Source organism: Balearica regulorum, chromosome 2, assembly GCF_011004875.1.
Source record: "Balearica regulorum gibbericeps isolate bBalReg1 chromosome 2, bBalReg1.pri, whole genome shotgun sequence".
NCBI lineage: Eukaryota > Metazoa > Chordata > Aves > Gruiformes > Gruidae > Balearica > Balearica regulorum.
In genome coordinates, this window is record NC_046185.1 from 36,468,006 (window position 1) to 36,492,794 (window position 24,789).

The following is a 24,789-nucleotide window of genomic DNA, read 5'->3' on the forward strand; positions in this document are numbered from 1 at the left end:
AACAAATGGCAATTGTGGCCTGTTTTCCAGGGAGAGCGAGAGTAGTCATGATTGCTCCCTTGCTGTTCTGTTTAATTTCTGTCTCGCTAATACGATACCAAAAAAGTTAGATTCAGAAATTGGAACTGAAGTGTTCAAACCACTGTGTTTTCTATTTGGTTTTTGTTTTGTCATTTTTACACTGAGCATGGTAGCTGGTTAATCATCTGTCCTTAATGTAGCTAGGGTGCTGCTAGAAATCTATTCTTATTAGAAGTTTAAAGTAATCATTAACAAATTAGACCTGGATGGTTATTAAGATGTGGATCTCTGCATATGCAGTTTCCTGTCACACTGCAACACTAACAGCATATCAAAGATAAGGTGATAAATTCCAATAGCTGCACTATCTGAAAAACCCACTACCAGTGGCGGTAATCCATCTCCAGGTTCTGTTCTTCCATCCCCAGTGCCTGTACTGGACTGGAAGTAAGCATCTTTTAGACTGGTGGTGGGGAATTGGGATAAGCTTGTGATAAAATTGTGTCTATATTTAATAGCCCTGAATTAATTTTTATTCTGTAGAGGTTTGTTTGTTTGTTCCCCCACCACCACCACCCCAGTGGCTGAGTAAACTGGCACGACCTCTTCATCTACTGTATCTATGGCAAGAACTTTCATAGCATGCAAAAGTCTCTCCTCGTGTTTTAAAAATCGCACATCTGTTTTGTTTGATGCCTCCTTCTTATATCACTGCAGATAAGTAAATAGGGAGTGATTATTTCCTTTTGTGTCAATAAGAATTTTGTAGACCTGTAGTATATCACCTTTCAGTTCACTCTACTCTGAAGAGTTTTGATATAATTTGTTCTTTTCTGTGACAGTTGTGAAATAGCTTTGATCGTGTTTATCTCCCTGTAGGTATCTTTTGTAATCATACTACACTCTTTTTTTGAGATGGGGAAATAAGAACTGCATACAGTATTTGAGGTCAACACATTGTGCAGTTGTAGAATGGTGTAATATAGCTGTAAAAACAATCCCTTCACAAAAGTGTTGAGAAACAAAATGTTATCTCAGTTTGGAGTTCAACTGCAGCTCTTCTGGCATAAAGAAAGGGCAGGCCTACAGTTCATCTACAAAGGCAAGTGATTTACTCAGTAACACAAGGAATTTTAAACAACTGAAACTGCCATCACTTAAATTATTATCCCATTCAATCAAACAACCGATCAACCCTTGACCTGTTGGACCAAGTCTTGGGTAACAGGGGATTGAAATAGTCTTCTCTAATAATCCAGAGATTCCTACATAATCCTAGGATAATTATAATTCTTCAGGTAAATCCAAACCCTCAGCCTGTGTTTATGTATGTAACCTTCACTGCTTAGTTACAGATGTGCTCAAATCCACGAGTTGAGTACCTCACTAGAACTTCTCTGGCTACTTGCTAGCTCCACTGAAGTTCTCATCTGGGACAACTGGGGCCATTTAACCACAGAATCAAAACAAAAGAAGCTAACAATCTCTTATCCCATACTCTAACTGACATAAGTGACACTGATGCCGCTTTTTTTACTTTTGTAAAAAAATTTTAATGTTCACGTTCCTGATACCTGACCTTTTTCAGGCTGACACTGGTTAAACAAAGAGTGTGACTTGATAGGACATGGTGGGCTGAAAACGTGCCATTACCTGTGTTGTAAACTTTTGCAAATAAAAAGATAAATTCTACCACTGGCATAGTCAACCTCCCATCTTTGTAAGCCAAGGGAAAAAGAAAACCTTGACAGTTAGAGGGGGAGTAGGGAGTAGAATGGAGTGATACAAAATGTTGCTAAAAAATTTAGTCTGTGAAATTATTGTTGTCCCTATATTACATTCCTTTCTTTAATAATCACTTGGGCAATTAAATCTCCAAAATGGAGAATGCTTTCTTCACAAACTGAACTTCTGACATTATTACCATGTAAGGGAATCATCATACCATGCCCTGATGCCTATTTAAAAGACTGCAGTGTCTTTTTAGTAATTCTGCTAAGAATGTGTTTCTAATGGAAACTGTTTTCCAAATGAAAATAATGCCTAGATAAAGACAATCAACTGCACAATGAGTGCTAGAACTGCTGATTAATAGTTCATGCACGAAGTAGATTAGTTGGTAGGCAACAGAGCAAGGATGTCAAGGAAGGATTAGGAAAATGAAAAGCAGCCCCCACACTTACGGTTGCTTGTACAGTAAACAACACTGCCCCTCCCAGCACAGCAACAACCATCTGTTTTCATTATATAGATGAATATTTTGTGGTGCTTCTTGCTATTTTTATTAGTATCATGTTTGTTCTGTTTGTTACACCTGAAGACATCATTGGCAGAGGTGTTCTTTTTGCAGTCAGCTATAGTGCCTAGAGTAATAGGGGTAAAATACTTGAGATGAAACAAATGCAGGTTTTACAGACATATATAAGCCAGGCTATAGGAACATACAGTTAAGTGAAAAAGAAGAGATGCCGGAGACTCTGGAGTCCTAAAGTTACTGACCTAACCAGTCCATCCGCATGGATCAGTGAAGCGCTGTGGGGATATTTTGGCTGAAGCCCAGAGGCCTGTACTGTTTTACACAGCACCATATCCACGCTAACGAACTCTCTGGGCCCAAGGTGCTCGATAAGCAGCTCTCTGCAGATTTTTCACAAACCATATCAATGAGGAAGACTAAATCAGGCTTTTCTATTAATGTTTAGCTGTTGAAAGCCTTGTAAAAGCTACAGATCTTTCTGGCAATTGGGTCCATGTTATGTTTCCCAATTTTACCTAGAAATGCTAAGTACTGTGGCCCGCTCATGTGTTGCAATGCTATTTCAGGATCTGGGGGCTTTTCAAGGTGTGCTTCCTTTTTCAGGTTCTCCCAGCCCAAAATTCCAAACTATAACTATATTTATCATGCGATAACCTCCAGCAATAATGAAATATAGACAGCAATTGCACTTCTTACCTCATTTTCACTGGTTATTCAAGCTATTATGTGATAGGAATTATTTAATTTTTTTTTAAAGACTTTCAATTGCTGCTTTTCTATAGTTACAGAAATTCCCCAAATGCAGTCTTGTTACAGCAATGTTCCTGGCTTGGAAGCCATGTTGCTGTCTGAAAATATTTCCTCTTCACTTATTACCAGTACCCTTTCAAGATTACCACTGTCAAAATTAGTGGTTTTTAAATGTTCCTATTTTTGTCATTTGCTGACCTGCAGATGACTTGATGCCACTTCTGTCTGTCCAGATGTAGTATACTAACTTCTGCATGTCGCAGCTGACCATTCCCTGAAGTTCAGATGACGAGGAAAACTCTTTTAGCTGGGGGAAATTTGGATGGATATGAAAGAAGGTGGGAAGGGCAAATGAAGACCTTTTCATCTGTTCCGATGAGTCACTAACTCAAACACATTTGCAATTGATTATAGATCAAAGAATGGTCAGCAGAACTAACTAGAATGTTCCAACATAGTATATCTTCTTATTAATGCCCCAACTGGCTGTAGGTGGCCCTGCTTGAGCAGGGGGTTGGACCAGATGACCTCCAGAGGTCCCTCCCAGCCTCAGTCATTCTGTGATTATGACACAGCTGGACAGACAGAGAAGAAGTCACAAATGACTAACAAAATTATGTCAGGGCCAGAAGTACAGCAATGTCATTGGTGTAGGCATTGGAGGATTGAGAAAGCACATAAAAGCATGAAGGAGCAGGACAAGATCTGGGAAAATGAGGATGACTGCGCAGAAGCAGCAAAATGGCTGAAATGGGAGGTGGACAGGCTGCCTTAATAGGAAGAACGGGTGGAAAAGACACTGGAAAAAAGTTCCCGGAAAAGGTGCTACAGAGCCTCTGGTATAGAGAGAGGTGGACTATACAACATCCCTTATCTGAAAGGATGGCATCCTCATGTGTGGATGGGACACTGAGACACAAAAGAAAAAGATGTGGAAAAGTAGTCCATGTATGTACAATAATCAGGGCTGCAAAAGCAAGGGAACCATGCAACGCTCAAATGATCTTCAGATATGCAGCAGAGGTGAGGTGCAGCAGAAGAGCTTCACTTCGGGGCACTTCTCTGGCTGCACAGGCAGGCTCTGCCCCTTTCCTCCAGCCCAGGAGCTGGGCTCCTGCCCTCTCCACAGGCACAAGAAGGGGGACTAGTAGAGACTGAGCTGAAAAAGGGGCTGTATACTAGAACAGGGCAGGGATTAACCTGCCTCTTCTTGTCTCTCCCCCACACCTTGGTCCCACTTAGGTTGTAAGCAAAATCCTGTTGCCATTTGGCCTCCCCATGCATAGACTGCAAAGGTGCGAAGTGAACAGCAGCAGCAGGGCCAGCTCCTGAAGAAGTACCAGGTAGGCCTTAATAGAAAATGAGGAGTGAGAATAACAAGGTATAGGCAAGTGTCTTCTGAAGTTACTTTTCTAATAGCTTGTGATTTCAAGATATACCGTGATAGAAGATGGATGTTGTACGTGCTGTCTTCTCAAGCTGTGCTCTGACTGCCAGATGATAGAGCAATGGTGAATTGCACCTGCTGAGAACCTGCTTCTAGAGCTCAGTAGGAGAATCCAATCTTCTAAAATTTATGAAGTAGGCTCTTATTTTTTTTAACACGGTACCATATTGAATGGATCAGTTTATTCCCCTGAGCAACACCCATTAACTTCCTGACATCAGCTACACTAAACTGTATCAGTAACCACAGATCCTCTCTAATCTAGTGCTGAGAAACCCTTTTTTAATAACAAAAATTCAGATGGAGGTCTTAAATCATGTAGAATTCTTGGCTTGGTGTATGGCTTTCTGACACATACATAAAATACCACTGACACAATATTGTTGGGACTTTTGTAAGCAGCAAATAAATCATTGCTTTGACAGTCACCCATTTGCACATTTTATGGATAAGTGGAAGACTTAGTATTTTAGTGGGATTCTGTTGCTTTCTTCCTAAGTAGTTGAGCTGAAAACTCACTCCATCCTTTCTCACAACACCCAGAAATAAGTAGCCATTAGCCAGCAAATAAGGGGCCACCCACCTTACATGTGGAGTTTGGTAACTGCTGAACATCAGATGTCCAGCCTGCTTTGGTGGGGTAAAAACAATTATTGCCCATGACAAGGCCTGCAAGTTATTCATTTCTATTCTCCTGTGCACAATCCCTCATTAACCAAAAAAACCTAAAAAAAAAAAAAAAAAACCCCACCCAAAACAACCAACCAAACAAAAAAACAAACTTGTGGTTTTGTGTTTTGTTTTTCTTTCTGACTGAGAAAGGCCACACCTGGCTGCTTTAAATATAGTTCAGAATACATACATGTAAACATTGTTTCTTTGGCTGGGAGAACGTACAGTGAGAGAAAGCTTTTGGGGGATTTTACTTCTTTTTTTCAAGGAAAGGCATAAATTAGTTACTAATAGCTTCAATTGTTGTTCAAGTCTGCTTATAATTATAGACATTAAATCACTAATTTTTATTTTTTTTTCACACAATAGTCATTCTTGTTTGAAACTGCCATGCTTATTTCTTTCTATAAAATTCCCCAGGCAGTTTAACAGAACACAGTAGAAATGGACATGCAACTTGAAAAATAACTTTGTTTATATTATGCTTTTTTAAAAAGCTGTTGATTATGATAACTGTTTGCCAAAGTGCAGCTCATTAGCCTATGCAAATTCCGATAGGGTCATTTAAGAAGTTGTTTATAAGGGACTTTTTCCCGTTATGTGCCCTACCCTGTTTTCCCTTGTGTTTATGTAACTGTGCCATTCAGCTCTGCAGGCTGGAAAGTGACACTCAGTTAAGATCATGTAGCCGGTGCTGTGGTAGAGAACCCAGGGAGAATTCACCAGGGGTAAGTTCCTTCCAAGTGAGAAAACAGTATAGGGTCATATCCGCAATTTGCACCTAAGCAAAACCTAATACCAGTTGATTTTCCGAGATGTTTGTAGGTTCCCATTAATGATACCTGTGCTTACTCAGAGGCACTTAAGCTCTCTTATAAACGCTGAGCAGACAAAACACCACAGAACTTTACTACCAACTTTTTGTTGCATTGTGTTGCCACAGATATATATTCTTCTAAGTATTGGGACAAAGTGCCAGTAGTAGTAGTAACAAGAATGGTAATGATGATGAAGACTTTATACTGAGATTAGCAAAATCACATGTTTCTGAGGCATCAATGTGCATCCTAGCCTTTCTCATTCTGCTCTGTTATTTATGGCTGTGTTCACCATCAAAAATAAAAACAGTGTGCTAAAAATGGAAACATATATGGAAACTAACATATAATCATAGGAAGGCCAGTGCAGTTTGTAGTTTCAACAGGTGTTAGCAGGCTAAGGTAGGTTTGAAGCATCACTCCCTATCCCACCAAGGTCTACATTTTACAAAGCTAATTAATGTAAGAGTCACATAGTGGGAATCTTCAGTGTGACTTGTATTTGTTATACGTTAGCTAATTGGAGATAAGACAAAATTTTGGTGAAGGTGGATTCCAAGGGGTTATCTGCACTCCATTCAAATATCAATTATACAGCCCACCTACTTAGCTATTCTTCTATTAAAAATCCATAAAATGAAATTGAAGTACTAGGAAGTAGAGAAGAGCACAAAGAGGTAGAACAGGAAAATTCTTCAGCTGGAATGAATGACAAGTACATGCATTGCCTCAGATTCAGACAAGAAAAGTTGTTTAACCTCTCAAAGCTTATCTTTTTTTGGAAGAATATACACGTGGTGAAAACTGTGGGCAGAGTGTAGGTAAGCCTAAAACCAGCTACCTTTGAGCTGTGAGTATGCTTCTACACTGCGTAATAAAAATGAGAGATCTTAGTTTTGAAACCATCTTTGAGTTGTAAGACTCTATGGAAGAAAAAAGAGCTGGTACTTCAACAGCTAAATATACAAAGGTTAATGTTTGGGTTCAGGACTTTTAGAAAGAAATATGTATAGTACCAGCAACAAGCAAGAGGTGGAACTCAGTACTCTGAAGGGTTAAAGTGAACTTTAGTCTTCCACCATCACCCTCTGGTACTGTGTCTTCATAAATTTCCCCTGTTTATGGAGTGTTTTTGATGGCAGGCAATTCTTTGTTGAAAGTTAAGTGCTCTTTTATATGAATAAATAAAGAAGGCTTTGGTTTGAATGAATACATTATTTTGACAAATGTTTATTGGAAACCCAATTATGGCTTCATAAATCAGTGCTATCTGTGGTACATCAGGTGAGCTCACCAATGCCATCAAATGGCACGTTGAATATTAGTAGGATAATTAAAACAATTCTGTTGAATGTTGTCCCCCTTACCCAGGTCTGACAGTAGTCAAAACAGGAAGAAATTGTTTATTATTTTTATTTAAGTTATTAAAATACTTCTTGTAAGATGTAATGGACATACTTAACAAAAAAGAAAAAAAACCATTTGTTTTCAATTTGCAGTTAGATTAAAATGACAAGGTCAGGCACAATGCATGAGCTGAGTGACAACTGAATTTTAAGAGTAGTTGGGGAACAGAAAAGATATGTATGGAGTCTATTGTTTGAACTGTACACCTAGGTGAAGTAAGGCTTTGCTTGTTTTGTCTGAAGTGGTCACTGATGATATGAAATGTGTCTAGAATCAATTCATGTGCTTCCTTAATCTCCCTGCTCCAGTGATTCTGAGTTAGAATTACCAAATTATTTAGAAGCCATTTTCATAACTATGATAATGAAGGGAATCAAGTGAAAATCTTGAACTCTAGGTCAAGAAGAAAGGGAAGACGTTAAAGTTGAAAATAAATAAATAAAAGTCTACAGGGAACCATCTAACAGGAATTCCCAACTCCTGAGGCCCCCTGCCTAATGACAGCAAAATGGAGGTGTTTTCAGTATCTGTTGCAGGACACCAAAGATCTGTTTAAGCTTTATGAAAAGAATCTACATGATTTCCCAGTTTTAGAATATGGCTAAATTTATATCCACTAGGACTTGCAAGAATAAAATAGGGATTGAAACTTAAGTAGTTGGGTTTGGTGTGTATTTGTAGTAGTATGATATAAATAGCCACATAGATGTCTGTCTTATCGACTCAACATCAGTATAGTGTTCTTCTCAGTGGCACAGAAGAGGGAATGAGGAGACATAAGGAGAACAACTGGAGGCAGCACATTCAGCTTTTCTCCCATGAAAGAAAATTACTGTTACAAGTTGGCCAGAGATGGCAATGAAATACTTTTAATTGGAATTGTCTGTTCACTGAAAGGAAAAAAAAAATCTCTAAGAAAAATTTGTTTTCTTTCACCAGAAACTAACCTTCCTCCAGAGCAACTCAAGCTCCAGATTTTTGACATCTGGCAGCAGGCAGACAACCCGGAGGCCCCAGGGCTGAAACTCCCACACTAGGACTTCTTAGAAGCTCATATTTCCCCAGAGATCTGCTTCTCAGATAATGTACAAAGTTTGAGGTCTTCTTCCAAATAATGATTAGACAAAATTTCATAATTTTCTGCAAGATAGAGGTAATATTCTCCCTTTTCCACCCTACCTTACCCTAGTGTCTTCTCAGAATTTCAGATGAACAAGTAATAAAAGCATGGGAAGCAATACAGGGTTAGTCTTCACTATTTAGGATCCTATTTTTTCATAGCAAAATAAGAGTACATTCAGCCTAAAGCCAAGCATGCATTTTGCTGCCAAAGGCACCATGACTAGCAATAAATGCTCTGTAGATAAAGGAGACAGAACTTAGGGCCATCATGGTCCATGAAACAGAGCTTTGGGCTTTTTCTCTTACCTAAGCAGTCTTTCCAGGGCAAACAAATCTCTTTTCCAGAGTAGAGAGAAGTGAAGGTACTGTTTTATGTATTCATTTTAGGAAAACTATTGCTGAAGTCTCACGGATTGTGCTTTTTTATGTCTTAACTTCTGGACCTGCATTTTAGTTACCCCTAAGTGGAAATTAGGGATTTTAGAAGTAAATTCTTCTCACTACGCTGCTTTTTCATGTGTATCCCCAAAAAAGGCAGACCATTCAGTCCAAGCTGTGCACCTAGAAATTAATTTCCTTGATTAGGATTAAGGAGATGCAAGTGATTGGCCTAGTAGAGAGAACTATGGAACTGCAACAGGAAAGAAACACGTTTAGAAACTTCCCTGAACTCTGCTAAGGCTGGAAGGATAACAAGAAAAAGGCAGCCTGCAATCCATGGACTTCACACCAAAGGTGCGAGACACAGCTCTTCAGCACCCTAATTATCAACCAGAGCATCAGCCCTTCCCCCAGAGTCTCAGGGATGCTGGCTGTCAATCAATAATGCTAACAGATTTGGTTCCTGGCAAAGTTTATCAGTTTTTCTCATCTCTAGTCTCTTTTCTCAAACATCGTTTCCTCCCTTTGCCTGTGGCTACTCTAACTGCACATGTGAATTATTGGAAGGGGTATGGGGGTGGTGGTGGGGGGAGAGCGCCCCAGTTTCCATAATTCAGGTTTAAAACTCAGCAGCTCTGAAAGACTTCCCCTTAGATTTTACTGCTGAAGAAGCTGTGGCTATCAACCTTATTTCCTTTGCTGTTGATTTAGCATTTGAACACAGGAGTGAACTGTTGTCTAATTTCACTCTGCCTTCTGCCAAAAATTCTTGATGGACAAGCTGGTTATTCCACCATTTTCCAGGCCCTGTGAGTACAATGCATCAGAACAGTCAGTCCGCTCTTCTCCTGTGACAAAACCAAAAGAATCTGCACCACTACATACCTTGCACAGCCCCCTATTTCAGTGGAAACCAGCATTTAAGGTATTACATCTTAGAGCTCAAAGGAGAGGAAAGCTTCAAGGAAGATAGTTCTTCCTTTATATGCAAGACTCCCGTTGCCATCCATAAATCACTCAGGCTCCTATTATAACCCAGAACAACAAGCTAGCATCACTCCTAAATACAGAAGGTTGTGTGACAGATTAGCAGAACAAAACCAATAAAGGAGTCATTAAAACACCTAGAAGATAAAACGCTTGAAAATATCTCCCCAAATTTCCTTGTGGCAAGACAGTGATTGAGCCATAAATCAAAGCTATTCTTCTTTAGGGGATATTTAAGGGGAAGGCAGTATGGTTTGTAGCTATGCTCATCTAAAGAACTGCAGCTCTTACACTAATGGGGACAAGCAGAGATAACTGATCACTGCCCTCAATTATTTCAAATGCACTCCTCTTCACACACTTTCCTTCCAGAAAGAAAAGAAAAGCAAGCCTTGTTTTTAACAGAATCAACATAAATTAATAGAATATATTTTTAATGCTAGCTTTCATTTGACTTTTAGCTTTTCCTGTGTTTTATTTGCATTGCTAAAAACTAAAACAATTAATTGTGTTGGATAGATAGATTAAATTGCTTCTTTTTCAAAAGTAACTTTGACCAGCATATAGAGAAATATTCACGTTATAAAGGCTTTGTACAGCATCACAGAAAACAATAGTTATTCAGAGCTAGTGAGTATGTTCCATCATGTACTACTCAGTGATGATACAGAAGAAACAATTACAGAGAAACAGACTGCCCAGCAAGTCCACACAAAAAAAATCTATACCGTTCATTGCATTATGAAATTTTGAAATCTACCAATTTCCACTCTATCTTTTTGTCCTGTCTCTCCATCAACTTCATCTGAACATGCCTGTGGTCTGCAATAAGCAGTGGGATGAAAACACCTATAATAAACAACAAGAAAAATAATACCTGACACCAGACTAAGAATAGTTAAGATGCTCACAATTATAAAATGTATTTCCTCAATAATGGAAGGTTTCCAAAACATATATACAAACAAAATACCTAGTGTTACAACAGTGTGCGTAGCATAATAAATAGAAATGAAAAGTTTTGTTTTTCTTCCCTTTATGTTAAAAAAGGTAAAAATTAGAATGACTCCAACAACAGTTCTGTACAGATATTCCATCTTCTTAGACGTGCAAAATGTTGTATGTTGTTTCAAAGTCCAAGTGAAGCCACAGATCCAAAGAAATATCAGCAGAATTACAGAACTTCTAACGCTTAGTAGAGCGATCAGTGAAATACTGAGTATCCAAGAAGTGATGGTAAGCAGTTTATAGAAGAGGTACACTAACTTGGGAAGCACACGAAATTCATCTTTATCAGGCAGAGATTTTCGTAAAGATATCTGATAATCAACCGTTGAAATGGAGATACCACAAAAAGACATAATAATGGCAGCATCTAAACAAAACACAAGGATAAATGTTACACCTAAATTACTTATTTTACATTATAATTTCTGAACGAACTTTTGGACAAGTTCATGCTTTCTTAACACTTTCTTTATACCAATTATATATTTCCTCTGTGACCTTAATTTTAACGCTTAGTTTAGTTACCTAAATCTAAGCATCTAATGCTGTTTGGGATGCCTGTGTTTTCCTGCCCAGCCTCTGGCCATTGCCGGTCTTGCCTAATTTGTATGTTGTATTTGCCATCTCCATACGCAGATGACGTAGAAATTCCCAAAGTATCACAAATAGCCCATAAAAACTTAAGTTTCAGCAACTGATATTGACTCTGGGGTGTCTATAATATAGAAATCTGTAACTTAGACTTGACCTTTCACATGGTCATATTTAAGATGAGATTCATCTGACCATTTTGTCTGAGTACCTATTGACCCCATGGACTATGAAGGAACACTAGACAGCACTGCAGGCCTCTCCATTTGGTTAGATAAATTCCAACCCTGAGTAAGTCAATGTCTTGCCAATAGAGCTGCTAATTTTAGAGCTGGAAATGGTACAGCTGTTGTCTCACTTCTGAGAGTTGAGCCACTATCTCTTCATTGTATTGCATTCTGCAATGCTGACATATCCTTACTTGTTTTCTGACTCTGTCCCTCATCTGTAATGTGGATGATGGTAGTGACAGCTCACGGGGCTGCTCTAAATACATTACTGATTTCAAGATGCACAGTTAGCAGTTTTAAAAGAAACTGTAAGCAAAACAAACAAACTGCAAATTATATACGAATTGTATTCAATAACTTATTTCCAAGTGAGGTATCATTATGTTTCTATTATATATTATGATTTGTTATAGTGAAATCTTCCTTCTCATGGATTTAGCAGAACAGACCATCTGCTAGACAGAAACTCTAACTAAATGCAGAGTAAATAAACAGTGAAGTGTATGTTGTCCAAGGCATGTTTAAAATGTTATCCAAGCACATGAGGTGATAACTTTTTAGGTAAGATACTGTCCTGGTTTTGGCTGGGATAGAGTTAATTTTTTTCCTAGTAGTGGGTATAGTGCTGTCTTTTGGATATACGATGAGAATAATGTTGATAACACACTGATGTTTTGGTTGTTGCTAGGCAATGTTTACACTAAATCAAGGACTTTTCAGCTTCTCATACTGCCCTGCCAGTGAGTAGACTGGGGGTACACAAGAAGCTGGGAGGGGACACAGCCAGGACAGCTGACACCACCTGGCCAAAGGGATATTCCGTACCATATGACATCATACTCAGTATATAACTTGGGAGAAGCTGGCCGAGGGTTTGGACCACGGTTCAGGAACTAGCTGGGCATTGGTGGTCTGCGAGTTGTGAGAAATTGCACTGTGCATCACTTGTTTTGTATGTTCTTTTTATTATTGTTGTTGTTACGATTATCTTCCTTTCCTGTCATATTAAACTGTCTTTATCTCTACTCTCCAGTTTTACCTTTTTTTTTCTTTTCTGATTCTCTCCTCCATCCCACTGGGTGTGGGGGGGAGCCAGGGGAAGCACACAAACAGTTGTGTGGTTGTTTTAGCTGCCTGCTGGGTTAAACCACAACACATGCTCAACTTGCATATTAAGGAGAAAGACAGACTTACATTGACAGAAATTATTTTTGTCGTGTTCCATGAAGATGTAAATCTGGACAAAAAGCTGTGGTGCCGTCTCAAGAAAAGTCTTGAATATCCTGAGCATGTTAATATCAGTCACTACATCAACAGCTTGCTTTTGAATGAAGTTGGGAGGGCTTGTTTCTGATGCATCTCTGCTGCTGTTTTGTTTAAATGCAGCTTGGCAACCATACTTCAAAGCAAACCAGTATCTATAAAAAAAGGAGACTTGATTAGACAGTGTTTTTTAAAAGTGAAACTCAGTAAAATGATATAGTCTAACAACAATTTTTCCCATTTCATTCTCCATTTGCATTTTATCTTTGAATGTAATCCACCACCTTCTACTAAGAAAAAAATGTAGTCCAGTATAGGTCTGGTATCAGTGATATCAGGTAATCATTTATGACCAGTGATACCAATGCCACGTAAAAACTATTGGAACAGAATGAGACTTGCCTGAATAAAGATTACAAGCTTTATTTTGTTAGTTTCTTACTTCTTTAAAAGCACCGCATTTCTGAAAATTCCCTTAGCATCTCTTCTCAGTCTCTCTTTGAGATACTCTTTCCCTTTCTTTGTACCCTTTTAAGGGTATTAGTGAATATCCAGCTGTGAACATCCACGTCTATATAAATGTAATCTAGATCCATAAGCCCCAAGGATAATATCTGATGAACTGCAAACATACAACAGGTTTTAAAAAAAAAAAATCAATATAGTATTATTTTCTAAATACTTAGGAACACTTTCACTTCAGAAAATTACTTTCAAGACACATGGATTTCCTGGGATGACAGATTCTATTAATAATCTGAGTGGTTTTACATGAACAAGTCATTTGCCTTGGCAAATGAGTGCATCTGAATGACTTTTAGAACAGTTCTGGTTTATTTTCATTTAAGCCTAAATGAACATTTCCTCTGAAAGAGCAGTAAATGCAAAGATACATGGAATCAGTTAGTCACAACTGGTGTGCATTCTGTGTGGTAGAGAATCCTTTCTGTTTAGGATATCTCTAATGCCATGCTTAGGGATAAATAAAACCTAGCTCTTACTCCCATTTTCATGAGCTTTGCTTCAGGCCTGGAGGTGAACATAGCACCTTAGAGGGGAGAGAACACTTAAGTTTTAATCAAAAACTATTTTGATAATTAAGGGAGGAATCAGCTGTTGTACATGGTAATCTTTACAGCTGTGTTTAGGAAAACACAACCTGATATAGGACCAGAACTCTGGCTGCTGGAAATTACAGTACTTCTGCTGCCCCTAATGGACTGACACACAGAGACACAAAGCCCTAGTGAATGATCTGACCCATTGCACCACTGCTTTGGAAGCCAACGGAGGTAGGCAATGCTCTTTTTTGTAATAGATTAAATGCAGGAGTTCCAGAAGAAGGGGTTTACACAGCTAGAGACAGTTTTCCAGTTGAAGTTTGGATGTAACATGGAGCTGCAGAGAAATCAAGAGAGAGCAAAGTCTGAAAGTGTGTTAGCAAACATACAAAAAAGACCCAAAGTGGATCCTAAGAGTGAAGAAGAAACCATCGATATGAACATCATGTTCCTCCCAGCAAGACTCCAGGGACTGGTAACACCCGTAACCACCACACACACCAGAATGGAACTACTGACCTTAAAGACCCTGAGTAGCAGAGGAAAGGAGAGCAAAACACAAGGAAAAGGGATAGGAGCTAAGAAATCTGTGTGTAGCAATTTTAACCATATTATTATTATTACTGAAACTTTTTATGTAGAGATGTATTCTTTCTTTTCCTGTAATAAATAGATATAGAATAATGGTGATTCTTGGAATCAACTATTACAATTTCACTTATGTTAAGTTCTTGGCTTTATAGGTATGTGAGTCCTGTGTGCCCATAAACAGGATTTTGAGCGTAACAGCCTCCAGACATCACTTTCAAGCCTATTTCTGCCTGTTCAGTTTCCAGATGTCTTGAGCTTCTAATATTCTTCTCCAATGAACCCATTTTGACTATAAGTGGCAGGTAAGAACAGCAAAAGCAGTCCCTTTTCAGGAAAACTCAATGTTATTCAGCCAATTTTTCTATCATTATAAACATCACTTAAATGCCTTCTCCCTTAAGAAGAGAATTTAGTCATCTGGATTATGAAGATTACATCATTCATTCAGGTCTATTTTCTTGAGCAATCAAGCAGAACACTGCAGACAGTTGTACAAGCCTGCTGACGTGCAGGCTGAGAAAGGCAAGGTCCTATGCCTTGCTTGCAAGGTCCTTAGCTTGCCTCCTACTTCCATTCCCTAAGGCTGCATCTGAGATGATTTCAAGACTCATGCTGAAGTGCCAGACGTTCCCGAGTCCCTGATCGTCTGCAGGATCTTACGCAGTACAGACCCCATGAAACCCATGCAGTTGCATTTCTGTTAGACAGAAAACAGGGGGCAGCAGATCATTAGACACCCAGATCTCACAGACTCGTCCGAGCACAATCCCCTTCTGCTTACAAAGGAAGCCAGGTAGAATTCCTGGCTCCCCCGGGTGTCAAAAGTTTAACACTTTCACCATCTTTAAAGACCAAATCTTTGGACCACAGGGGAGACAGTGTCAGGGGTTTTTCCAATGCTACAAGCGAGACAGCCGGGATTTGCAGATCCTGGGTTAAGCGCGTGCTGGAGGAATTACAGTTTCTTCCCTGGTATGTTAAAGCATGTCAACCATATGAGTGAGAATTGCAACCTGAAAGCATCAGTAGTAGGTGTGAAGCAGGTATGTTACTAGTGAGGACCCTCAGGGGAAGATCCTTTGCTCTTCTCCTTGCAGAGATTCACAGACTGCAGTCCTGCCGTTCAGGCCATACATGGATTCTGTGAGCTGGCTCTAGATCCATGATTTACTCCCAAAGGAAACTGTTTTCTACTTTTATGTTTCTGTGTATTTATATTACTCTTCTCTGAATAATCACTCATAAGCAAAGAACTGAATTGTTTGGCAAGGCATCTATAGCTTTTTCAGTTTATAAAACAATTAATATTCCAAAACATCTGGTTCTTGCATCTGAGATGTAAACATCTGGAGAGTTTAAGATGTTTTCAAGAAAAAACAATTGGGTAGACCAATCTGTTAATTGCCTGTGGACTTATTCACCAGAGCCTGTGTTTGTCCAAGCAGCAAGAAGTGGAAACTAGCTGCACAAGTTTTGAGCTGCAGAGCTGACAGCTGAGAAGGCAGATGATACACAAGGCAAGAACCAGACATGTCGTAAAAGGAATATGTCAGTTGGATGCACACTTGAAATCACTTGTCAGTTTTTGGAAGCATATTCCTTCTAAACTGAGGATGGTATACTAGGTTTATAGAGTTAGAAGATGGTATGTTATAGTATTTTTCATTAGTTGTAGCTATTTCAGTTAGTCCACTTCTGATTTTGAATACTGTATAGAATACGTTGTTTTTTCTAGAAAAGTTCAAATACTTCCATTGCTCTTTGACTATGTATTAAGCAAGGTGGCGTTCCCTGAGCCCCACGTGCCTATGTAATTTACAGTAGTTCGCTGTGACAAATTTTTCATCTTTTAAGAATATTTTGAGCTTACACTCCCATTCCCATCTGCCCATTTGGCATGCAATATTAGAACATTTAGGAAGGGCCCATAGCCAACTTTTAGGCCTAGTGTTGGACAATTGCATTCACAGCCAAGGGCAAAGTTCAGTCCATACTAAAGGGTAGGTCAGGCTCAAATTTTCTCCTTTATCATGCCCACAGCTCACCTAAACACTGTGCCTGCTCTGAACCTATCGTAATTATATTCCTATAATCTATTTTCCTAAAATATATCTATTGCTATAGAAGTTCTGTGTTTCAATCTTCATAAACTGAAAAAAAAGGCTTTTGAAAAGCTACTTCAACAGGAATAAAAATACATTAATTAAAAGTTTTGGATTGGTTATGTATTTTAAGTAGAGGTACATCTTAAACTGAAGATGAAATGGGTATGTCATTAACACAGACAAATGCAGGGTTAACATTTACTTTTCCTCCCTCTAAACTCATTTAAAAGGATCTTTTTTTCATGAGTCCAAGGTATTTAAGCTATTTGGAAGCCAACAGAGTAAAAAAAAAAATCACAATTTCTGTACAACTGAAATTGTCATATGTGAACAGTAAAGAATTATCAATGTTTCTAAATATTATATTCACTTCAATAGGAGGAAAAAAAAATGGTTTCTGCCTTTGTAGTGTTGTTTTGTGGATGTGTTGGATTGGTGTGGCAAGGTTTTGGTAGCGGGGGGGCTACAGGGGTGGCTTCTGTGAGAAGCTGCCAGAAGCTTCCCCTGTGTCTGATAGAGCCAATGCCAGCCGGCTCCAAGACAGACACGCCGCTGGCCAAGGCCAAGCCAATCAGCGCCTCTGTGATAACATATTTAAGAAGGAAAAACCCAGTTAGAGAGAGCTTTTGCAGCCGGAGAGAGGAGTGAGAAGATGTAAGAACATCTGCAGACACCAAGGTCAGTGCAGAAGGAGGGGGAGGAGGTGCTCCAGGCGCCGGAGCAAGATTCCCCTGCAGCCCGTGGTGAAGACCATGGTGAGGCAGGCTGTCCCCCTGCAGCCCATGGAGGAAGGATGAGGGGGTGTAGAGATTCCACCTGCAGCCCGTGGAGGACCCCACGCTGGAGCAGGTGGAGACACCTGAAGGAGGCTGTGACCCTGTGGGAAGCCTGCGCTGGAGCAAGCTCCTGGCAGGACCTGTGGATCCGTGGAGAGAGGAGCCCACGCCAGAGCAGGTTTGCTGACAGGACTTGTGACCCCGTGGGGGACCCACGCTGGAGCAGTCTGCTCCTGAAGGTCTGCACCCCATGAGAGAGACTCATGTTGGAGAAGTTTGTGAAGGACTGTCTCCCATGAGAGGAACTCCATGCTGGAGCAGGGGAACGATGAGAGGAGTCCTCCCCTTGAAGATGAAGAAGCGGCAGAAACACCGTGTGATGAACTGACCGTAACCCCTATTCCCCGTCCCCCTGTGCCGCTGGGGGGGGAGGAGTTTGAAGCCGGGAGTGAAGTTGAGCCTGGGAAGATGGGAGGGGTGGGGGGAGGTTTTTTTGATTTTATTTCTCATTCCTCTACTCTGTTTTGCTTAGTAATAAATCAGATTAATTTCCTCTCTAAGTTCGGTCTGTTTTGCTCGTGATGATAATTAGAGAATGATCTCTCCCTGTCCTTATCTCGACCCACGAGCTTTTCGTTGTACCTTTTCTCCCCTGTCTAGTGAAGGAGGGGAGTGATAGAGTGGCTCTGGTGGGCACCTGGCCCCCAGCCAGGGTCAACCCACCACAGTGGAAAATGCAGATGATAGGACTCCTACTTACTATAAACACTCATTGAAACACAGCTCCACGTTCTGTTCTTGAGATACTCCTACATTTTCATCATCATTTCATAAGGGATGAAGTTTGCTCCTGGTCTCCTGTAAAATTAGGAAGGCTTTGGCTCTGACTAGGAATTCACAGAGGTGACAGCTACTTGTTTGTGTTGCTTCACAGCTTCACAGCCTTCACATGTCACAGGCAAGCTCCCTTGTCAGTGCTTCCATATCACATGCTTTCCCTCAGATTTCCACTGAGGACTTTCCACCACAATCCCAGTACTACACTACGCATCCCATATATGCATCAGTAAATTTATATTAAGAAAATGTGATCAAGCACATATTATTATGTAACCTGTAACTCACTTAAAGTAGCATTACAAACCTTCCACTTTTAATTGACTCTCTGTACCTCACTGACTTTGTATCTTGAATACCTTTCTATTTATTTTGTCCTGTGGAACTTCTTGTTATACACATAAATTGCTAGAGGCATGTTACCAGCTTCAGTCTTTATTTTTGATCCATTCCTGGTTTGGGTGTGACTTACCAGGTGCTAAGCCTGTACCAGTATAAACTGAACATCACCTACCTTGACTCTGAATTTTTCTCATTGCCTTTTAAAATCGCATAATGAAATAATCCCAGGTTCAGCAAAGCACTCACATTTGCTCTGATGTCTCATGGATTTAGAATTCATCTTTACAAATATGCAAACAAATCTTTTTCATCTGCTCCTGTTCAAAGATGCAGGGCATCTTGAGCCTACCTTTAAGCATCAAGAGACACAGTAGCAGCTGCCAATGGCTGCTGCCCGTATGGCCTTCTATTCTGACAGTGAAGGTTATTAAGTGGTAAAATTTAGTCTTCTGCAGGTGTACTTGACTGATGCTGCAAACTGCTACACATCAGTGGACTCTAGAATTCATATGGTGCCCCAGGGAAATGTTGCTTTTTTCCACATTCACTGACTGTGTTATTGTCTTAATGTTGACTGTTATGCTGCAGTCTGTTCTCAATTCTACCAACATCTGTGTGACTCATTTAAATGGGTCAGGTTGAAAATAATTTTAGTCAGCATAGCTAATATATACTTTACCAACTTAATTTTGTCTCCTTGCACATCATAACATTTCATATGAAATATAATTACAGGTCTATGTTCTTTCCATTAAAAGAAAATAAAGCCTTATTAGAGATGAAATAATTTTAATTTCATTTTTTCTCTATTTCTAATATATATATGTACATAGGTGTATACACACATATGATTTCCATATTTACTACTTAGCATTGGCAGTGTGATAACATAACCAGACTGATTCCCACTGTGCTGTGCACTATACAAACATAACATAATGAAGTTCCCTGTTTCAAAGATAGAGCAAGACATGTAAAAGACATATTGCAGAGGGAAGAAGGGAAGGAAGAAAGGAAGAAATGAAGGTTAAGGTAATTTGGTGAGGTGTATTCACATCTTTTATAATTTCAGGCCAAGTTGTATTTACTGGCTAGACCCGTATTTGGCTCTGTAGTGAATGGAGAATACAGGTTCCTGCCCCAAATGACCTTCTGGAGAAGCTCATCTCGACAAGTGTGACCTGAGTCCTGACAAAATCTATTTTCATTCATTGACTGCTGAGATAAACCTGAGAGACTCGAGATAAACCTGAGAGACTTATTGTCTAAATTAACTGGATAAATCAGATGATTAAGAGGAAGGACAGGAGGGAGTTGTACATAGATACACCTAAGAAAACACATACAATAGGAAGTATATAGCAGTTGATCACAAAGATACAAGCACAGATGTCAGCTTGCTGTTATCGGTTTATACTTTACAGTATGCATTATCATGCTGCTGAATTTTGAGGAGTGGCTGAAAGAACTTTGTAATTTATAGATATCAGCTCGGAAATTTTCCAAGTGTCAAGTGGCAGCATGGGAGAAAGTATCATTTGTGCAATAGAGAACAAGTGACCAAGTTGACAACACTGTCAATGCAAAGGGCAAAATTATGTTTACTAGATAATAAGCCACTCAGAGAAGATGGGGCTAATTCTGGCAAGGAAGCTTCAAAAATTATAGAAATTCATGGTAAGAGGTATTCATTGGAAAGGGTATGAGTTCAGGTAAATCCAAGAGTTTTATGGATTACCTTGGAGTTTAGGTAATCCATTAAGATTTGCCATAAAAGCAGCATTTTGAATAGATACAACTGCTGAGTCAAGATTCCAGTGTCTAGAGTTGTAGAGGATTGGAGCTTGGTTCTGAATTCTGAAAGTCTGTGTTGAAAGGTGAGGTCTTAGAGATAGGCACTAATCAGCAGAAAATTTTAGGAGCAACCTGGGAGTGTACAACCAAGCCAAAGGTGAAACCAAAATTATAGTCCTGAACAGATTACAGAGCATGAGGTCATGGAAAAGAAAGGGGAAGAAGGGAGGTTTTTGACCAGGCATTAAAAGGGCAGCTTCACTGCAGTTACACCATTGTACACCGCAGTTACGGGCTTAACATTTATCATCAGTTATCAGAAAGAGAGCTCATGGCTTCAGTTTCCTTCAGAAGAAATAAGCTCAGAGGGGCAGGTTTGTAAGTCACTGGCACAAGAACGGCGCTCCCAGCCATACCTGAAGATGAAAAGCCTTGGGGACAGAAAAAAAGGGGAGTGCCACAGTGGGCCCTGAGACATCCCCTCTAAAAGGCCTAACCTGGTAGAGTCCCTGTGGCCAGGTCTTGGTATATCTGACATGAACCAACCCATGTCCATGGTTCTGGCTAGTGAGTAAGAAACCATCCAGAGAAATTAGAGAGGGATTTTCGTTTTCCTTCAAAATGTAGTATTTCTAAATTTTTCTAATACCCAGCATCAGAAAAATTAAACCTGTCAGTAAATACGCCTCTGTGAAGTCTAAAACTTCAGGATTGTAAGAGGAGGAGGAGCAGGAAAATAAAGCTGGCAGAGAAAAGGAAAAAGAATATTGAGAGGCAAAAGTTAATTGTGACATCTAAAGGCTTCATCATTTTCCTTAATCCATGATAACATCAAGTGAATAAAACATGTGCGTGAGGGGGATACTTACATTGTCATAAATATATCTTTCATTGCTGTCCATAGAATAGTATAGGAAGTTAAAGAAGGCATTCTAAATAAGTATTTTATTAAGTGCCTCCAATAAGTCTATATTCATTCCTTTCTTGCATGTTGCATACCCAAAATTATTAAAATTCAGGACTTTTCACCAACATCTTTCACCTCAGTTTTAAAATGGAAGTAAAATCATGGCACAAAAGATCTCTATAATGGTAATGATAATTTTACACCAAAGCCACCACAGAACGTTAAGCATATGATATCTTAAACTATTCCTGGACATGTGCCTTTCAGCAAACAAAGGTTCCTGTCACCATTAACTCAGTCCCTGTGGGAAGTACTGCTGCAAGTATTCTTAATAACTATTCAACTATTCATTTCTCTCCCAAATCTTGGTGGATTTCCTACATATGGTTAGACTCTCAGGTTCAAAAATTACCTCTTACTTCAGCTGTCTCACCTGCTTAGTGTAATCAAATTAATTCCCTTCTTAACATCACTTTTAAAACTTAGATTTATCAGTTACAACTGTATTACTCTGTAAAGCAAGCATTTTTATTAAGCATGTCCTATCAAAAGGCTGATGAATCAAATAGAGTTAGGCTGTGAATGATAAAAAATTATTACTTACAGGTGAAATGAAAGAAGATCTACATTTCCATCAAAACCTGACATAATTTACTCCTGGTATAAACAGACAAAAATCCATTTGCTTACATGGAGCAATAATCATTCAGGCCAGAAGTGGTCTTGTCCCTGAAGCCACATTAAGCATTTCTTAATAAACTGTCTTAAAGCAATATGATTTCTTATTTTAAAATAAATTTCAAAATGTGCTTACCTTATAAAAATGCCACACTGAAAGAGATGAACTAGAAAAATCCATTTCAGCTTCCCAGTATCAGTACCTTCCCAGTCATTTTTAAACCAGTCATAACTGAATATCTGAGTTATTAATGATGAAAGACCTCTAAAACACAGTATCGATATACTCCAAGAATATTGTCCTTGACAGAAATATTTACTAGCTACCCAGAAGTCCACTCCAATATCAACTAAATAAATTATAATTCCACCAACTAAAAAAAAAAAATTCTGCTTAGTAAATTTCATCATGCTGTCACAGTTGTCATTCTCTCTTTGCTTCATGTAAAGGAAAGTAAAAATTATTTTAAATGCTTTCTTACAATGGAGTCTTTTTCCTGATGATACCACCTACTCATAGTGCTTTCTATGAAGGAAAGTTGGGTTATGGATTTTTATTATGCAAAGGGACTTGCATTTTTCTGTATTCTTGATTTAAATATTAACCTCATTGATACACATCTATTCTGGAAAAGATAAATGTACATTGTCTCTTGAATTGGTGGACTCATTCTTCATTACTGGTTCCTAAAAAGAAGAAAAAAGGAAGATTAGCAGTTACAGTATTTTCTTTTGAAGTATCATACAGCAATTCTCACGACCATTTAAACAAGCAAGTACAAAATGCAGAATGTACTGAGATATCAGTGAACAATCAGCCCAAGCGAAGATGCACCTTTGAACCTGCTGAGGTCAGCTACTCTCCCAAGCAGTGACTCTCTACTTACCAAGCAGCTGTTGAGATAATTCCTAATAGCTGCAAAACACTAAGAAACAAGCTTACCTCTACTAGTCTTTAAAACCAGTTTATGGAAAAAAAGATTTATTCCTTCCCAGAACTTTCTTAACTTCTGAGCTCTTGTCCCTTACTATGCACAGCACAAAACATTGAGAAAACTCCTGTCTTGAGTACACACCGTTGTATCAGAGTACACATCATTATGTCATTTCCAACTGTGTTATTGCATTTGTGTGCATATGTCTATTGGTTTTATAATTTCTGCTTGTTTTCCATATGCAGCAAGAAAGTGCTGAATAGGATTGCAGCTCTCCTGTTAAAGAGACTTGTAAGGAGCCAGACCTGCACCAGTCTACACCACTTTGGAAAATGTCTCCCAAGCTGTGTGAGTAGTAGCTACACGCAGATGACGTAACCACATAGTTTGCTACAAATAGAAGTAATTCACAGTCCAAACTATGTTTACATTGCCTAACATTGCAAGGATTCTTGTGACCTCTTTGAGTAGTCCTTACACAACTTTCCTCTGCAGATCTGTGCTATTTGCCAGGTGAAACTGAAAAGCTATAACCAGTACATTCTTTATCTCATTCCTTTACACCTCTGCAAAGTTATAAAAATTAAAGTGACAAAGTCCCTTATTTCATTTACCTATCTTAGTAAGAAGGCAGGTCTTGGTGCACAGGAGGTTTTCCTGAGGCAGGGGAGTGGAGAGACTTGCCATGAGCTGGCAGCTCTGGTGGGAGACGCTGAGGAGGCCTGGGCATTGCCAGAGCCACAGCAGCCGCCCCAACACCTATAAAAAGCCACCTGGGGAGTGCCAGTGACGCAGAGCACCGCGAACAGAACGTGGCACGTCAGCCAGGGCATGGAGCGGCAGTTGGCGTGGCAGTTTGCGCAGGAGGGCGTGCAGGAAGAGCCTAGTCACCCTACCAGCTCAGGAGGCGAGTTCCACTGGTGGTCATCACCTTCTCGGAAGGACCTTAGCTGTGGCATCCACCTGGCAGAATGCTCTGACCTCTGCACTCACCAGAATGGACACAGAGCTCCCGCAAAAACATGCAGCCACCCAGGCCTCAGGCTGCAGGGAGTGCCAGAGCCTGTCACTGGAGATGGATGGCAGTGGTGAGAACAGCTGTGTGAGGTGTGACCAGGTGGACGACCTGCTCAGCCTGGTGGCAGAGCTACGAGAAGAAGTAGAAAGGTTAAGGAGCATCAGGGAGGCTAAGAGAGACTGGTGGAGCCATGCTCTGCTCTCCCAGAGACAGAAGCAGGGACAGCCACCAGACAAAACCCAAGATCAAGGGGACCCTGTATCCTCCCCTGCCAGGATGAAGGCAGTAGCTGAAAGAAAAGGAGTGAATGGAAGCAAATCCACGCTCGAGGTGGCAGGCGAACCTCCTCCTTGCCCACCTCACCCTCCCAGGCGCCTCTGTACAACAGGTATGAGGATCTGACTGTGGAAGGCCAGTCAAAGGAGGACATGGATGACAGTCAAGCTATACCAGAGCTGTTGCCAAGGTCAGAAAGACCCACACACATATTCTGACCACCTCCACGAGGAAGAAGAGGCGGGTTATAATTGTAGGCAACTCCCTTCTGAGGGGTGTGGAGGGTCCAACATACAGGGCAGACCCTCCCATGTTAAGGACATCACTAGCAAACTCCCCAGCCTGGTACAGCCCTCAGACTGCTACCCACTACTGCTCCTCCATGTGGGTGGGGATGAGGCCACAATGCATAATGCAAAAGGAATCAAAAGAGACTTCAGGGTGTTGGGACAGTTACTGAGGGAATCTGGAGCACAGGTTATTTTTTACTCTCTTTTTCTAGTTGCAGGCAGTGA

General features: G+C 39.9%; 1 protein-coding gene across 2 annotated transcripts; it reads right to left on the reverse strand.

Moving 5' to 3' along the window:
• Nucleotides 1–10,497: 10,497 nt before the first annotated feature.
• Nucleotides 10,498–22,623, reverse strand: XKR9 (XK related 9). Of its 2 annotated transcripts, none has more exons than XM_075743914.1 (3): nt 22,182–22,623; nt 12,886–13,109; nt 10,498–11,237 (listed from the first exon to the last, which is right to left on the reverse strand). In XM_075743914.1, the coding sequence occupies exons 1-3, from the start codon at nt 22,487–22,489 to the stop codon at nt 10,594–10,596; spliced, it is 1,176 nt and encodes a 391-aa protein (XP_075600029.1). In that variant the 5' UTR covers nt 22,490–22,623; the 3' UTR covers nt 10,498–10,593. The 2 variants fall into 2 exon arrangements, with proteins under 2 accessions (XP_075600029.1, XP_075600030.1); XM_075743915.1 differs by lacking the exon at nt 22,182–22,623 and adding an exon at nt 21,972–22,094.
• Nucleotides 22,624–24,789: the final 2,166 nt, after the last annotated feature.

Excerpts from the sequence above, each read along its gene's own strand:
- XKR9 (XM_075743914.1), bottom strand. The coding sequence starts at position 22,489 with ATGAAGCAAAGAGAGAATGACAACTGTGACAGCATGATGAAATTTACT. Across the intron at positions 13,110-22,181 it reads CAGTGTGGCATTTTTATAAG|ATACTGGTTTGCTTTGAAGT; the intron begins GTAAGCACATTT and ends CTTTTTTTATAG. Across the intron at positions 11,238-12,885 it reads CAAAAATAATTTCTGTCAAT|ATGCTGCCATTATTATGTCT; the intron begins GTAAGTCTGTCT and ends TGTTTTGTTTAG.